The sequence below is a fragment of the Spea bombifrons genome, chromosome 5 (assembly GCF_027358695.1).
Source record: "Spea bombifrons isolate aSpeBom1 chromosome 5, aSpeBom1.2.pri, whole genome shotgun sequence".
NCBI lineage: Eukaryota > Metazoa > Chordata > Amphibia > Anura > Pelobatidae > Spea > Spea bombifrons.
Genome location: NC_071091.1, coordinates 109270082 through 109289296, shown reverse-complemented (window position 1 = coordinate 109289296; position 19215 = coordinate 109270082). Strand labels below are relative to the sequence as shown.

The window sequence follows — 19215 nt, the reverse complement described above, 5'->3', positions numbered from 1 at the left end:
ATGGTTAGTGTGAGAGAGTGTGTAGTGTAGGTGTGTGTAAGTGTATGATGCTGCAGTGAGTCTGTGTGAGTGTATGGTTAGTGTGAGAGAGTGTGTAGTGTAGGTGTGTGTAAGTGTTTGATGCTGGAGTGAGTGTGTGTGAGTGTATGGTTAGTGTGAGAGAGTGTGTAGTGTAGGTGTGTGTAAGTGTATGATGCTGCAGTGAGTGTGTGTTAGTGTATGGTTAGTGTTAGATGGTTAGTGTATGTCGTTGGTCGGTGTAGTCTTGTATCGTGGTCACGGCTCACTTGCCTGCTACCAGTTCCAGTAACATCTGCCCCTTCTCCAGAACCCCGTCCAGATCTCCTGGCTTGGAATGGACGTCCTCACTTAGGAGCTGGAATTAAAGAGACGGAGATGGATCGGTCGCAGAAAGCGATAAACCGAATGGAATGACCCGATGATTCTCCATTGGCTGCTCTGAGTCCCCGCCCACCGCTGTATGAGTCAGGACATCGCGGGCCCTAAGGGTCGGTTCCCTTTAACCAACTGCCAAAGCCTGTGCTCACCACGCATCAGGGGCCACGGCGGACGAAGACGTGAAAGAGATACCTGGATTTCTTGGTAGGCCTCGTTGATTTGGCTCTTGGAGCCATTGGCCCGCCACAGCTCTACCAGCTTCCTCTCCGTGGCATTCACCCAATCCTGGAAGCTATCTAATGATCCCTGGAAATCCTGCGCCACCGGAGTGATCCTCTCCAGCTGCCGGTGCCTGCAGGCAGAATAAAGTACGGGCAGAAGCAGACATTTCAGTTCTTCTGCACCTGGTGCTTCCTCCAGTTTTGCCCGACGCCCCCCGCTTGGTTTCAGTCATTAAGCTCACCTGGCTTCTGCTTTTTGGAGGAGCGAGTCCCAGCGGTCTTGAAGCTCTGAAAGAGGACTCGGCGGTCCCTCTCGCTCCCCAGCTTCTATAGGGAGGAGCTGAGTTGGGGTCTTCTTGTCCACCAAGACCCTCTCGATTCGTGGTCTCCTCTCGTCTAGCAATCGCTGGAGAAGCTGCGGTGAAATAGTCTGTTTAGTGTTTGTTACATTAATGACATCCTGACAATCCTTATGCTTGAGCGGGACCTCGGAAAATGATAGTTCTTCCCCAGGAATCCGTTGCCCTTAGACACGTTGGGTTATCTGCACTTCGATTCAGGCAAAAGGCAAACAACACCAAAATGAAAGATTTCTCACCTTCTGCTCCTGGAGTTGGGCCTTCACCACCTTCACCTCGCAGGAGGGCGATTTCTGGGCCTCGGTCAACTCCTCCATGTCTGACACCCAACCCAGGACCGTCTCCAGGGACTCTGGCGGCTCGTTACCCGGCCAGTCCGGCAATATCAGCGCACGCTGGGGGACCTGCTGGGACAGCGAGGGGGACGTACGAATGCAATGTATCAAATAATATCACCGTATTTAACCCTCCGAGCACCACAGACAGGAGACACGGGCCTGTGGTTTCAACTTTAAGATTCTATACAGAGGTCCGTGTCATTTCCCTGGTCAAGTCTTAATGCATCCCTTTTTAAAGGAATGAACCTGGACTTCTGACAAATGAAAGCGATACATTTGTAGCAAGCAGTTCAATTGATTTCATAACCTTTGTGTGGTTATTTCAATTGAGTAGTGAAACTTGCCTGTCACAAAGCCACAAAAATGTGTCAACGCTCTATTAGTGAACCATATCAAGGGTAAAAAATGATGCTGATGGATATACAGTAAAAGATGGCTTGAAATTAACCCCTTGCTGCTACCTACTGAGTGGATTTAGTACGGCATTGAAATGGTTACACGGCCCTCGGTATACTGGCTCCAGTGTGAATGACGGTTCTTTGTCTAAATATTTCTAGACATGGCTCATGAATTAAAGTGTGAAATGAATCCCTTTTAGTGCTCTGCGGACCCTTCTGGATTGTTTGGGTGAAGTTTCTATGGTGATTATTTCTTGATTGATAAAAGGACATTTCATTTGTTTTATTAGCGGGTCACTTCACTAGACTTACCCCCCCGGGCTGAATGGGGCCAATTCCCTACCTGGCCGGGGTACCGATGAGATCAGACAGGACTTAGTACCTGGGGAAAGCCGAGCGAGCCGTGCTCGCCACATATCGTCCGCTGACTAATATCATAGAGATAGACGGGGGGGGGAGAGAGGGGGCGCCGGGGCAGATGGATGTTAATACTAAGTGTTCCTTTTGCACGTATTATGGCCACACGCTTTCAAATATCTTTTCTGTTTTATGTTGCATAAAATCTCTCTTCTTCACTGATTCTATGCACAGACTTGTATTTGGTAATGTGGGGGTTAAATGCAGGCTTTTGCACGGTGTCCAGTTTGTGCCGAAAAACACCAGTTTATTGCAGGTTACCTTCCCCGACGCGCAACGGAATAACCAAAACATCATCTCATTCATTTCTACGGCACAGAAGTCACATAGAAGACATGTAGAAGGTGATATATATATATATAGATGACATATAGAAACTGCTATATATAGATGACATATAGAAGGTGATATATATAGATGACATATAGAAGGTGCTATATATATAGATGACATATAGAAGGTGCTATATATAGAAGATGTGACATAAAGAAGACGCATTGGTGTGACAAATATTTGCCCCATATAGAAGGTGCTATATATATATAGATGACATATAGAAGGTGAGACATATAGAAGGTTCTATATGCAGAATACATATAGAAGGTGCTATATGCAGAATACATATAGACGGTGTGCCATATAGAATACATATAGAAGGTGCTATATGCAGAATACATATAGAAGGTGCTATATATATATATATATATATATATGACATATAGAAGGTATGACATATAGAAGGTGAGACATATAGAATACATATAGAAGGTGCTATATATATATATATATATATATGACATATAGAAGGTATGACATATAGAAGGTGAGACATATAGAAGACATATAGAAGGTGCTATATATATATATATATATATATAGATGACATATAGAAGGTATGACATATAGAAGGTGAGACATATAGAATACATATAGAAGGTGCTATATATATATATATATATATATATATATATATATATAGAAGGTATGACATATAGAAGGTGAGACATATAGAATACATATAGAAGGCGCTACATACTGTCTTCCCCAGTTTGTCCCACTGGCCCCGTCTGTACTGGGATTCAGTCTGAGCTTCTCTGCTGGTTTGAACCTGAGAGAAAGAATCCAAATGTTGGTGAAGAACCTAATACAGAACCACGATCGGCCATTCTGAAAGACACCGGACTATTCACCGCGTTCAGGACACGTATCGGTCACGCTATACCCCAAAGAGTCGTGCGGCCAATGACGGGGTCGCTGCGTAAAGGCAAATAATTCTATATCATTTCATCTCTTTCTTTAAACGAAGGTATTTACCGCAGTCCGAAGGGTTATAAGAGTTACGCTATTAATGCTGATGTCAGATATAAAAGTTCTTATTCCGGCTCTTTCTATGAAAATAAAATAATAATATCACATTTTAAAAATCTGCTCATTTTAAACTAAGAGCCGCTGATCTAGACCGTAGCAATGAGCACACTGGCAGCGCGTGAACCTGCGTCACATGGAGAGTGTGAAGCTGCAGAGAAGAGGAGCTCCCAAAGGAGAGGAGGGGGCCTGTGCATTGATGACAGGAGAGTGAATGTGTGTGTGAATGTGTGTGTGAATGTGTGTGTGTGTATGTGAATGTGTGTGTCAATGTGTGTGTGTGTATGTGAATGTGTGTGTCAATGTGTGTGTGTGTATGTGAATGTGTGTGTCAATGTGTGTGTGTGTATGTGAATGTGTGTGTCAATGTGTGTGTGAATATTTGTGTGAATGTGTATGTGAATGTGTGTGTGAATGTGTGTGTGAATGTATGTGTGAATGTGTTTGTGAATGTGTCTGTCAATGTGTGTGTCAATGTGTGTGTGAATATTTGTGTGAATGTGTGTGTCAATGTGTGTGTGAATATTTGTGTGAATGTATGTGTGAATGTGTGTGTCAATGTGTGTGTGAATATTTGTGTGAATGTGTATGTGAATGTGTGTGTGAATGTGTGTGTGAATGTGTGTGTGAATGTATGCGTGAATGTGTGTGTGAATGTGTGTGTGAATGTGTGTGTGAATGTGTATGTGAATGTGTGTGTGAATGTGTGTGTGAATGTGTGTGTGAATGTGTGTGTGAATGTATGTGTAAGCGCATGGTGTTTGAGCGAGTGCATGTGTGTTACTGTATGGTGTTAAAGAGTCTTCACGTGTGTCAGTGTATGGTGTTAGCATGTGTGTAGGAATATGTGGTGTTAGCATGTGTGTGTACATCATATGTGTCACAATATGGTGTTAGAGTGCGTGTGCATGTTAGTATGTGCATGTGTTTTAAATACAGGGGGCAACAAAAGCAATACTGCACCCGGGGACTGCACCCAACATCAGACTCAGCCCTGTATCGGGTAAAACAGAGACGGATATAGACATATTACATGCTTAGGAGTAGAATAGTTTGATGAGGTTAAGTGATGAGGTCAAAGTGTGACCCAAAACTGCACTCATCCTCAGATCCGGCCGCACGGTTAGGAAAAAGAAAAAGAAACGAAACAAACGCCCCCTCCGAGCGCCGCCAATCAGTAAAAGTCGTGTTAATATTTTCTGCATTTAAAATGTTTTCTTTAATTCATCGGTTTGCAGCAACCAGCGATAAAACTCGCTATTCTGCGGGGATTAAGAGTGCACGTTTAACCAGCTTCCGCTCCGCAGAGTCCTGCGCCGGTTATAAAAGATGAATTATAGATACAGAACGATCTTCCAATAAGAAAGAGAAGACAGAGTGCGTTTTTTGCAGAATATGGTGTTCTGAGCACCCCGAGAGGTAATGGCAAGCGAGCGGCGGCACACACGGCGGCACACGGCTACTGACTGAGACGCTCGAGTAACGAGACCCCCAGAACCCCCCACAACCCCCCATCACCCGTAGTGTGAGATCGGCAGAGATGGGGAGATCACATGGAGACTTAGGAACATAGGCCGGGGGCAGCCATACCACCGAGGGCCCGCGGGGACCTTTCCGTGTGCATTCTCTGCTCGTAACACGGAATCGGCAGGTACAGGGGGCCACCAGCCCGTCGGATGGGATATTCACCTCGGACAGCTCCCCGCCGCGCTCTGTGAGCACCTTCACCGTCCTGGTCACTATGGGTTCTCCACTTTTGTCTCCGGTTGGGTACTGGGTCACCTCCACAATCTCTGTGACAATGGTCTCTGTGACCTCCGTGACCTCCGTGACCTCCCTGCTTGCCAGCGGCTTCCAGGAGCAGCTGCTGCCAGACGCCCTCTGCAGGGTTCCTCTCTGCGGGGTCCACGCGTTGCCCCTGTGATCTGGGGTGGATTTGGGGGTCCTGATTCTGAGCGTCCCATTGTGGCCGTCGGTATTGTTGTGTTTGGGGGGAGGGTTGCTGGTCCAGCTGCCGCTGGAGGTTGGGCTCGCGTTCAGCTCTTTCTCAGTTGCCGGCTCGTAGGGTTTCTTGTCTCCCGAGTCGGTGCCCGGATCGCCGTTGTTCCTCACGATGGCTTCCTTCTTCAGACATTCCTTCAGAAAGCGCTCAGACTTGCGGCTCCTGTCTCCCAGACAGCTGGGTCTGCTCACCGAGTTTCCCATCCTGAGGGATATCCGAGCCGGGGGGCAAACATCAGAAGCGGGGCGTCAGATCCCTGCCTGAAACAGAGGAAGCAAAGGGGTGTTAGGGTCACTGAGAGCATTTACTGACAGATCGCCACAACGTACACCGACATATTTATAGCGCCAGGTTTACTGATTTAAACATGCGCGGGGTAGAAACATAGAATATTATGGCAGATCGGCCCCATCCGGCCCCCGTCTAGTCGCCCGTTTCTCCTGCTGTAAAGACTCAAACCTTAATTAGTGGTTGGTCTCGTCTTAGATTCAGGAGCCGGATGTCTATCCCATGCATGTCTAATACCCTCATTGTATTACCCTCTACCACCTCTGCTGGGAGGCTGTTCCAAGTATCTAGCACCTTCTCAGAATATAACCCGTTATATTCTGTATATTCCTCATATTATATATTATATACTCTCCAGCCGTATAACTAATCCCGTCCTTATAACCAGTTATATCCCTGTATATTCCTCATATTATATATTATATACTCTCCGGCCGTATAACTAATCCCGTCCTTATAACCCGTTATATCCCTGTATATTCCTCATATTATATACTCTCCCCCCGTATAACTAATCCCGTCCTTATAACCCGTTATATCCTGTATATTCCTCATATTATATATTATATACTCTCCCCCCCCGTATAACTAATCCCGTCCTTATAACCCGTTATATCCCTGTATATTCCTCATATTATATATTATATATTCTCCGGCCGTATAACTAATCCCGTCCTTATAACCCGTTATATCCTGTATATTCCTCATATTATATATTATATACTCTCCGGCCGTATAACTAATCCCGTCCTTATAACCCGTTATATCCCTGTATATTCCTCATATTATATACTATATACTCTCCCCCCGTATAACTAATCCCGTCCTTATAACCCGTTATATCCTGTATATTCCTCATATTATATATTATATACTCTCCCCCGTATAACTAATCCCGTCCTTATAACCCGTTATATCCTGTATATTCCTCATATTATATATTATATACTCTCCCCCCGTATAACTAATCCCCTCCTTATAACCCGTTATATCCTGTATATTCCTCATATTATATATTATATACTCTCCGGCCGTATAACTAATCCCGTCCTTATAACCCGTTATATCCTGTATATTCCTCATATTATATATTATATACTTTCCCCTCGTATAACTAATCCCGTCCTTATAAACCGTTATATCCTGTATATTCCTCATGTTATATATTATATACTCTCCATCCCGTATAACTAATCCCGTCCTTATAACCCGTTATATCCTGTATATTCCTCATATTATATATTATATACTCTCCGGCCATCTAACTATTCCCGTCCTCATAACCCGTTATATCCTGTATATTCCTCATATTATATATTATATACTCTCCCCCGTATAACTAATCCCGTCCTTATAACCCGTTATACCCCTGTATATTCCTCATATTATATATTATATACTCTCCGGCCGCATAACTAATCCCGTCCTTATAACCCGTTATATCCTGTATATTCCTCATATTATATATTATATACTCTCCCCCCGTATAACTAATCCCGTCCTTATAACCCGTTATATCCTGTATATTCCTCATATTATATATTATATACTCTCCCCCGTATAACTAATCCCGTCCTTATAACCCGTTATACCCCTGTATATTCCTCATATTATATATTATATACTCTCCGGCCGTATAACTAATCCCGTCCTTATAACCCGTTATATCCTGTATATTCCTCATATTATATATTATATACTCTCCCCCGTATAACTAATCCCATCCTTATAACCCATTATATCCTATATATTTCTCATATTATATATTATATACTCTCCCCCGTATAACTAATCCCGTCCTTATAACCCGTTATATCCCTGTATATTCCTCATATTATATATTATATACTCTCCGGCCGTATAACTAATCCCGTCCTTATAACCCGTTATATCCTGTATATTCCTCATATTATATATTATATACTCTCCGGCCCGTATAACTAATCCCGTCCTTATAACCCGTTATATCCTGTATATTCCTCATTATATATTATATACTCTCCCCCGTATAACTAATCCCGTCCTTATAACCCGTTATATCCTGTATATTCCTCATATTATATATTATATATTCTCCGGCCGTATAACTAATCCCATCCTTATAACCCATTATATCCCTGTATATTCCTCATATTATATATTATATACTCTCCGCCGTATAACTAATCCCGTCCTTATAACCCGTTATATCCTGTATATTCCTCATATTATATATTATATACTCTCCGGCCGTATAACTAATCCCGTCCTTATAACCCGTTATATCCCTGTATATTCCTCATATTATATATTATATGCTCTCCGGCCGTATAACTAATCCCGTCCTTATAACCCGTTATATTCCTGTATATTCCTCATATTATATATTATATACTCTCCCCCCGTATAACTATTCCCGTCCTTATAACCCGTTATATCCTGTATATTCCTCATATTATATATTATATGCTCTCCGGCCGTATAACTAATCCCGTCCTTATAACCCGTTATATCCCTGTATATTCCTCATATTATATATTATATACTCTCCGGCCGTATAACTAATCCCGTCCTTATAACCCGTTATATCCTGTATATTCCTCATATTATATATTATATACTCTCTATCTGTATAACTAATCCCATCCTTATAACCCGTTATATATCCTGTATATTCCTCATATTATATATTATATACTCTCCGGCCGTATAACTAATCCCGTCCTTATAACCCGTTATATCCTGTATATTCCTCATATTATATATTATATACTCTCCGGCCGTATAACTAATCCCGTCCTTATAACCCGTTATATCCTGTATATTCCTCATATTATATATTATATACTCTCCGGCCGTATAACTAATCCCGTCCTTATAACCCGTTATATCCTGTATATTCCTCATATTATATATTATATACTCTCCGGCCGTATAACTAATCCCGTCCTTATAACCCGTTATATCCTGTATATTCCTCATATTATATATTATATACTCTCCCCCCCGTATAACTAATCCCGTCCTTATAACCCGTTATATCCTGTATATTCCTCATATTATATATTATATACTCTCCGGCCGTATAGCTAATCCCGTCCTTATAACCCGTTATATTCCTGTATATTCCTCATATTATATATTATATACTCTCCGGCCGTATAACTAATCCCGTCCTTATAACCCGTTATATCCTGTATATTCCTCATATTATATATTATATACTCTCCGGCCGTATAACTAATCCCGTCCTTATAACCCGTTATATCCCTGTATATTCCTCATATTATATATTATATACTCTCCGGCCGTATAACTAATCCCGTCCTTATAACCCGTTATATCCTGTATATTCCTCATATTATATATTATATACTCTCCCCCCGTATAACTAATCCCGTCCTTATAACCCGTTATATCCTGTATATTCCTCATTATATATTATATACTCTCCCCCCGTATAACTAATCCCGTCCTTATAACCCGTTATATCCTGTATATTCCTCATTATATATTATATACTCTCCGACCTGGTTTTAAAGGAGATGTCCCATAGAAAAATTGTCTTATTCTACCTAAGCATACCCCCAGCGCTGTATACAGTAATATAACCCCCGTGCTGTATACAGTAATATAACCCCCCCAGCACTGTATACAGTAATATAACCCCCAGCACTGTATACAGTAATATAACCCCCCAGTGCTGTATACAGTAATATAACCCCCAGCGCTGTATACAGTAATATAACCCCCCAGCGCTGTATACAGTAATATAACCCCCCCAGCACTGTATGCAGTAATATAACCCCCAGCACTGTATACAGTAATATAACCCCCCAGTGCTGTATACAGTAATATAACCCCCAGCGCTGTATACAGTAATATAACCCCCAGCGCTGTATACAGTAATATAACCCCCAGCTCTGTATACAGTAATATAACCCCCCCAGCGCTGGATACAGTAATATAACCCCCAGCGCTGTATACAGTAATATAACCCCCAGTGCTGTATACAGTAATATAACCCCCCAGCGCTGTATACAGTAATATACCCCCCAGCGCTGTATACAGTAATATACCCCCCAGCGCTGTATACAGTAATATACCCCCCAGCGCTGTATACAGTAATATAATCCCCAGCGCTGTATACAGTAATATAACCCCCCAGCACTGTATACAGTAATATACCCCCCAGCGCTGTATACAGTAATATAACCCCCAGCGCTGTATACAGTAATATATCCCCCTTTATCTGCAGACCGGGAGCCGCCGTCGCTGTCAGTCGTGATATTTTGGGTGACTTTCCGGGCACAAAAACCGCACTGAGCTGATGCTTTATGGCGATGCTAATGAAGTCCGTCCTCCATAGACTTGAATTACTCAGAGAGTCCGGCTGGGTGGTTAAGACTGAGCTGTTCTATTGCTCCCCACAGGCAGTATGATAAGGAGTCGGGGGGTTTAGTAGATCGGGGGTCAGATAACAGAGCGAGAATCATACAAACGGCTGATATGCAGCTGCCTGAAAACATTATATTATGGGGCAAAAACTACAAGTGGGGTAAAAAGAAAATAGCGGAATATTAAGGAAATAGATTTTAATATAATACGAGGAATAAATAAATGGTGAAAGCATCGAATAAATTTGATAGCGTAAGCTCTGTAGGCAGCGACGTTCCCAATATCTACATCCCGAAGGTAAATACTTCACAGAAAGAAAAAATCCAGAAAGGACCCCACAAGTCTGTCAGATCTCTGCCAAACGTCTCAATCTCCCCCCGCTGGGAGCCAGGAGCGGTCAGCATGCGCAGGTTTTGTCTGGGGGATTAAACGGTCACCGGGTCTCGGGATTAAGGATTGGCAGGAGCCTGATGGAGGGCCGGGGGCGCAGGATCCAGCCCCCCAGACGGCAAAAAACAATAATCCCCCTCCCGGCACCAGACTCTAACCCTACAGTCTGTCCAATGCCCACAGAGACGATTTGCCCCACCTGGAGGCTATCTACCCTGCCACAGCATATCTGCCCCACGCAAAGCATACCTTCCACCCTCCAGAGTATATCTACCCTACGGGGGGTGCACCTTCCTGCCCCTATCTACCCCACACACAGTGTATCTACCCTAGCGGGCTATATCTTTCTCATGCAGGGTGTATCATCTATTAACCCCGTCTGGAGTCCATCTCAGGGTATATTTGGCCCTGCAGGGTGTATCTGCCCCGCCGAAGACTACTCCCGCAGCCAAACATGCATGGCGAGAAGACGATTGATACTCCCTGACAGCGTGAGCACTGGCTGTGGGGTCTGCAATTTTAAGGCGTCCTCTTTGCAGCCCCCCGCTTTCTCATGGATCCCCACAACGTATAATCTGAGACAACAGAAGCCAAATCCCAGCGAAACGCCCCGGTCCTCCCCGGTCCCCCCCAGCCCCCCCAGTCCTCCCCGGTCCCCCCTGGTCCTCCCCGGTGCTCCCCAGTCCTCCCCAGTCCCCCCCAGTCCTCCCAGTCCCCCCAGTCCCCCCCAGTCCTCCCAGTCCCCCCCGGGCTGTTCTCACTTCATTAAGATCCCAACTCCCATTAACACCCCATTCCATTTACCCAAAACTAGACAAAGAAAGCCGCACCGGCCCGCCAGCTGCCCCGGCCTCGCACGCCTTTGTCCCAAAGTGTCGCCTCGTTAGTTAACTTCCATTGATATGAAAGGAGGAGAGCAGCCGCCATCTGCCAGGAGATCGAGACAATGTGCGCGCTCGCCGAGTGGGCACTCTCTGGGCACCCCGGCAGGCGGGAGACCCCCGCTCAGGGCTGGTCCGCTGCCGAGAGGAGTTGGCAGGAAGAAGTCAAATAAAGAGGCGCTGAGATAGATTTATCATCCTGACACGGATCCCCCGCACGGGACACGAATCCCACGCTGAACGCCCGCCGGCCGACCCTCCCTCCGACAGCACAAAGGCAGAACCACGTGCCGGCACCTGCATCGGGCTGTTGCCATGACTACAGGTGGAATTTCCCTAAAAATGCCATCATAAAAACAAAAACACTGAAACCCTTGGTTTTTGACACATTTTCAGCAGGTAAATTTATTACAATAAAGTGCTGCAGAAACGTCAGCGTCCCGGAATTCCGACGGTCAGAGGAGTGCAAACTCCTTTCATTAAAATTTTGTGAATAAAGGGAAATTTGTAGAATTGATTCAGAAATTCCGGCAAACACGGAAGTGCCGGCTGCTGCCACTAACCAGGAGTCAGAACACAAGGGGTTAAAGTACATGTCTGGCTCATACAGATGGATTTCAGGATCTCCTGGGTTGACTGTGGGCAGCAGAATGACGATCGTAGCTATCCCCACAGATCTAAGAGTTAGGAATATTACACAGATTCTCACTTCCAGGTATTATTATTATTATATCGCCGTCATACTCCGCAGCGCTGTACAATGTGTGTTATTATTATTTATATATCGCCGTCATACTCCGCAGCGCTGTACAATGTGTGTTATTATTATTTATATATCGCCGTCATACTCCGCAGCGCTGTACAATGTGTGTTATTATTATTTATATATCGCCGTCATACTCCGCAGCGCTGTACAATGTGTTATTATTATTATTTATATATCGCCGTCATACTCCGCAGCGCTGTACAATGTGTGTTATTATTATTTATATATCACCGTCATACTCCGCAGCGCTGTACAATGTATGTTATTATTATTTATATATCGCCGCCATACTCCGCAGCGCTGTACAATGTGTTATTATTATTTATATATCGCCGTCATACTCCGCAGCGCTGTACAATGTGTGTTATTATTATTTATATATCGCCGTCATACTCCGCAGCGCTGTACAATGTGTTATTATTATTTATATATCACCGTCATACTCCGCAGCGCTGTACAATGTGTGTTATTATTATTTATATATCGCCGTCATACTCCGCAGCGCTGTACAATGTGTGTTATTATTATTTATATATCGCCGTCATACTCCGCAGCGCTGTACAATGTGTTATTATTATTTATATATCACCGTCATACTCCGCAGCGCTGTACAATGTGTGTTATTATTATTTATATATCACCGTCATACTCCGCAGCGCTGTACAATGTGTTATTATTATTATTTATATATCGCCGTCATACTCCGCAGCGCTGTACAATGTGTGTTATTATTATTTATATATCGCCGTCATACTCCGCAGCGCTGTACAATGTGTGTTATTATTATTTATATATCGCCGTCATACTCCGCAGCGCTGTACAATGTGTGTTATTATTATTTATATATCGCCGTCATACTCCGCAGCGCTGTACAATGTGTTATTATTATTATTTATATATCGCCGTCATACTCCGCAGCGCTGTACAATGTGTTATTATTATTTATATGTCGCCATCGTACTCCGCAGCGCTGTACAATGTGTTATTATTATTTATATATCGCCGTCATACTCCGCAGCACTGTACAATGTGTTATTATTATTTATATATCGCCGTCATACTCCGCAGCGCTGTACAATGTGTGTTATTATTATTTATATATCGCCGTCATACTCCGCAGCGCTGTACAATGTGTTATTATTATTTATATATCGCCATCATACTCCGCAGCGCTGTACAATGTGTTATTATTATTTATATATCGCCGTCATACTCCGCAGCGCTGTACAATGTGTGTTATTATTATTTATATATCGCCGTCATACTCCGCAGCGCTGTACAATGTGTGTTATTATTATTTATATATCGCCGTCATACTCCGCAGCGCTGTACAATGTGTGTTATTATTATTTATATATCGCCATCATACTCCGCAGCGCTGTACAATGTGTGTTATTATTATTTATATATCACCGTCATACTCCGCAGCGCTGTACAATGTGTTATTATTATTATTTATATATCGCCGTCATACTCCGCAGCGCTGTACAATGTGTTATTATTATTTATATATCGCCGTCATACTCCGCAGCGCTGTACAATGTGTGTTATTATTATTTATATATCGCCGTCATACTCCGCAGCGCTGTACAATGTGTGTTATTATTATTTATATATCGCCGTCATACTCCGCAGCGCTGTACAATGTGTGTTATTATTATTTATATATCGCCAACATATTCCGCAGTGCTGTACAATGTGTTATTATTATTTATATATCGCCATCATACTCCGCAGCGCTGTACAATGTGTGTTATTATTATTTATATATCGCCATCATACTCCGCAGCGCTGTACAATGTGTGTTATTATTATTATTTATATATCGCCGTCATACTCCGCAGCGATGTACAATGTGTGTTATTATTATTATTTATATATCGCCATCATACTCCGCAGCGCTGTACAATGTGTTATTATTATTATTTATATATCGCCGTCATACTCCGCAGCGCTGTACAATGTGTGTTATTATTATTTATATATCGCCGTCATACTCCGCAGCGCTGTACAATGTGTTATTATTATTATTTATATATCGCCGTCATACTCCGCAGCGCTGTACAATGTGTGTTATTATTATTTATATATCGCCGTCATACTCCGCAGCGCTGTACAATGTGTGTTATTATTATTTATATATCGCCGTCATACTCCGCAGCACTGTACAATGTGTTATTATTATTATTTATATATCGCCATCATACTCCGCAGCGCTGTACAATGTGTTATTATTATTATTTATATATCGCCGTCATACTCCGCAGCGCTGTACAATGTGTTATTATTATTTATATATCGCCGTCATACTCCGCAGCGCTGTACAATGTGTGTTATTATTATTATTTATATATCGCCGTCATACTCCGCAGCGCTGTACAATGTGTTATTATTATTATTTATATATCGCCGTCATACTCCGCAGCGCTGTACAATAAGGACATTTCCTGCCAGGTAAAGGCTCTAGAAAGTTCATCATGTGATGAAATGGAGCAGTCGGGGCTCCTCTGTATCTGTGCAGGGAGAGGTTCCAACTGATACATTATATTACACCCCCTCTCACGTCTATCCTCTGTACATATGAAGGACTTTCTGTCTGTCTTGATACATTCTCTGCCGTCTCTTTCGCCCGGCGTTTCGTTTGTCCGCGCACTCGGCCCACGTTGGCCCACGTTGGAGCTCTGTGTGCGATTAAAGGTTCTTTAAACTTTAGAAAATGACACAAAGACTTAAATTTTTTTTCAGAGGAAAGAATTTGCGTAATAAAATTAGATATTGTTTTTCCCTGAAGGAGCTTGATTTGAGACCCCCGGTGACCTTTGACCTGCGTGAATCACGGCTGCACCCCCCTGATTCGCTTTGTCTGTGTGAATGGGAGGCTGCGGGGGGCGTCAGTGAAACATCCTGGAGGCTCTCAAAAGACAAAAACATCAGCTCACAAAAGGAGCGGACAGTCACTCGGCTTCAATTCCACCAAAATAAAAGCTTTTGTGGGAAAAAGAAGATGACAAATTTCAATGAGCAAAGTTTTCTCATGCGCAGTGGGGTCTGATGCTGAGGAACTCGCGGGAATCTCCGGCTTTAACCCTTACCAGGCCGTCCCTGAGCCGAGCTGGGGAGTATGTAACATTACTCGCTCCGAGGGAAAAGTGTGGAGCAGTCACCATGGAAACAGGAGATCCCGCTGACTGCTCTGCGCGAAGAACCTGGAAATGCTAGATCTGCTAGGCCGGAGTCTGTTTCTGTCTGAGGTCCCACTTGCCCCCAGTAGCCCCTTGGGTGGTCCGGCTACATCAGGAACCCGTGCCACGTTTTACTGTCTGTCCCTCTTTAATGTATCATTTAATGTATGGAACCAATCAGAGGGGCCAGACTGCGCCCCATGCTGTTTATACCCCCCAGCTTTTATACCCCAAAACGATTATAAACAACACTTTTTATACCCCATGTCATTGACCCCTGCACCGTTTATACCCTCTGTCATTCATACCCCTCACCGCTTATACCCCTCACCGTTTATACCCCTACTGTTTATAACCCATGCAAGTAAATGAATTGCTGAAATCCTGAAGTCCGGCCTTGATTAGGACCCTGACGGGATAAATCCGGCATTCACTGCTTATTCTGTTGGGCCGCTGCATTTATATTATCCGGGTACCTCAGGGGAGGCGGCTACAAAAGCAAAATGGCCGCTCCCTGTGATCTTATTCTGTTGGCTAAATTCATGTCAGGCCTGGTGACCAAAGGGTTAAAGATATAATAAAATATAAAAGATGAATGGGATGAATTCCTATTTTTTGTAACAAACTCCTCATAAATACTCAAAGTGGGTAAAAATAGAGTGATCCGTAAATTCTCTCCCTCCTGATACATTATATCACCCCCTCTCCCTCCTGATACATTATATCACCCCCTCTCTCCCTCCTGATACATTATATCACCTCCTCTCCATCCTGATACATTATATCACCTCCTCTCCATCCTGATACATTATATCACCCCCCTCTCCCTCCTGTTACATTATATCATCCTTTCTCCCCCCCTGATACATTATATCACCCCCTCTCCATCCTGATACATTATATCACCCCCCTCTCCCTCCTGTTACATTATATCACCCCCTCTCTCCCTCCTGATACATTATATCACCCCCTCTCCCTCCTGATACATTATATCACCTCCTCTCCCTCCTGATACATTATATCACCTCCTCGCCCTCCTGATACATTATATCACCCCCTCTCCCTCCTGATACATTATATCACCTCCTCTCCATCCTGATACATTATATCACCCCCCTCTCCCTCCTGATACATTATATCACCTCCTCTCCATCCTGATACATTATATCACCCCCTCTCCCTCCTGATACATTATATCACCTCCTCTCCCTCCTGATACATTATATCACCTCCTCTCCCTCCTGATACATTATATCACCCCCTCTCCCTCCTGATACGTTGTATCACCCCCTCTCCCTCCTGATACATTATATCTCCCCCTCTCCCTCCTGTTACATTATATCATCCTCTCTCCCCCCCTGATACATTATATCACCCCCTCTCCCTCCTGATACATTATATCACCTCCTCTCCCTCCTGAAACATTATATCACCTCCTCTCCCTCCTGATACATTATATCACCTCCTCTCCCTCCTGATACATTATATCCCCCCTCTCCATCCTGTTACATTATATCACCCCCTCTCTCCCTCCTGATACATTATATCACCCCCTCTCCATCCTCTTACATTATATCACCCCCTCTCCATCCTGTTACATTATATCACCCCCTCTCCATCCTGATACATTATATCACCCCTCTCCCTCCAGATACATTATATCACCTCCTCGCCCTCCTGATACATTATATCACCCCCTCTCCCTCCTGTTACATTATATTACACCCCCCTCTCTCCCTCCTGATACATTATATCATCCTCTCTCCCCCCCCTGATACATTATATCACCCCCTCTCTCCCTCCTGATACATTATATCACCTCCTCTCCCTCCTGATACATTATATCACCTCCTCTCCCTCCTGATACATTATATCACCCCCTCTCTCCCTCCTGATACATTATATCACCTTCTCTCTCTTCTCTCCTCTGATACATGCTATCATACCCCGCTTCCAGTAAGATCAGAGAGACCCCCACAGAGGGAGACCCTGGAACCTGCCCCGGTGGTCCATTAAGCAGGAAGATGTATTGGATTTTTTTCATGTTCTTTCACTATGTAAATTTATATAAGCTTTAGGACCACAGAGGTCTCTTCTTCAGATGACTCAGAGTTCCCTAAAACTTAAAATATTTTCTATGTTGGCCCAATAAAAGGTTTTAACTTTGACCAAAGTCTCTGCTTCCTCCTGGGCTAATAACATTATGGCAATCTTCCCGATGGGATCCGGTGCGCTTAGCACACACTCAGTTTTTTCACCCCATATCTCTCTAAATGTATCTGATATCCGTTAGCGTGCCCTCCCTGATGTGACGTGAAATCTCACGGGCCCAGCACGACTATCCCACCCCATCATGGAGCCCACAGAACATGCGCTGCTGGCGTCCCTCCGCTGACACATTTTACAGCCTGAGCTGAGTTTTTGGAGCAAAGTGGTAGAACGGGAGCAATGGATGGGGATTCCATTGGTTGCTATGGCGATTGCTCCACTTTTACCCCTGTTCACCAGCGACGCTCTTTATACCTGTGCTTGGGTCTCTGTTTGCTTGTCTCAAATAAATCAGAGGCTTTTCTTAATTGGGGGTAATTGGATAGAGGGTCAGTTAAAAATGTGATTAAACGGGGGTCCCGGGATGGGGTGGATTTGCAGAGATATAGAAGTTGTTTGCAAACGGTTTGGTTTTCTGGGCAGGGTGGTGGATACATGGAAGAGCCTTCCAGTGGCTTTTAAAGAACATTCACTTGGACTGACATAGGAATTTTGGAGAAATCTCCTTAACGTTCATGCAGATCATGCAGAAGACAGTAAATTACCTCAATGTCTTAGGATGCTCCTCAACGTAGTCCGGGTGGTCTGCAGGGACAGATGGTGGGGGTCCTGGATCCACCAGTAACTGCTGCCTCCCAGTATCCGCTACTTCCTGGCACCAGTTATCTCCCGGTATCCAGCATCTCCCGGTACCAGTTATCTCCCGGTATCTCCCGGTACCAGTTATCTCCCAGTATCTCCCGGTACCAGTTATCTCCCAGTATCCAGTATCTCCCGGTACCAGTTATCTCGCAGTATCTCCCGGTACCAGTTATCTCGCAGTATCCAGTATCTCCCGGTACCGGTTATCTCCCAGTATCCAGTATCTCCCGGTACCAGTTATCTCTCGGTATCTCCCGGTACCAGTTATCTCTCAGTATCTCCCGGTACCAGTTATCTCCCGGTATCTCCCGGTACCAGTTATCTCTCAGTATCTCCCGGTACCGGTTATCTCTCAGTATCTCCCGGTATTCCAGAGCTGCACCTGTTACTCGGCCGGTCTGATGGATCTGTAAGCCGCCTATGGGCTCGGAAATCCGGTGCTCGTTCCCGGGACTTCTGGAAGGTTCTGCTCAATCCGGTCCCGTAAAGTCCTCCGCTGGCCCTCGGCCCCCGGTCTGTCTCCCAGAGCCGCCTCCGAGCTGGGAAATAAGCGGGAGTCTGCATTGTCTTTCCACCTCTTTATCCTGCCCCGCTGGTGGGGTGGGAGGGGGAGAGGGGGCTGGGAACCGGGGGGGGGGCACATGGAAAAACAAACTTTCCAGGGATGAGCTGAATTGTAAGCTCTTGAGCCCAGAAAGCCAGACGGAGCAGGAGAAGCACGAACGACGATTCACAATAACAAGGAAGACGCTTTCTACATAACGAATCTCTTCGGCAAGTGGCACGGAAAAGCGTTTAGTAAACATGGCCCAGGACACAAACCCCCCCCCCCCCGGGAGCACCGAGGGGCCACAGAACGGCACGGGGAAAAAAAAAAGTTCTGCGTTTGTGGCGCAGGTTACAGCGGGGAGACCCGGGCTGA

The 19215-nt window shown here is 44.4% G+C and overlaps 1 protein-coding gene across 1 annotated transcript; it reads right to left on the bottom strand.

Moving 5' to 3' along the window:
* Positions 1–283: 283 nt before the first annotated feature.
* LOC128497459 (microtubule-actin cross-linking factor 1, isoforms 6/7-like) lies at positions 284–18336 on the bottom strand. The gene is made up of 7 exons (XM_053467549.1): positions 18197–18336; positions 5187–5759; positions 3169–3240; positions 1219–1383; positions 863–1035; positions 592–751; positions 284–376 (listed from the first exon to the last, which is right to left on the bottom strand). The coding sequence occupies exons 2-7, from the start codon at positions 5700–5702 to the stop codon at positions 284–286; spliced, it is 1179 nt and encodes a 392-aa protein (XP_053323524.1). The 5' UTR covers positions 5703–5759; positions 18197–18336.
* Positions 18337–19215: the final 879 nt, after the last annotated feature.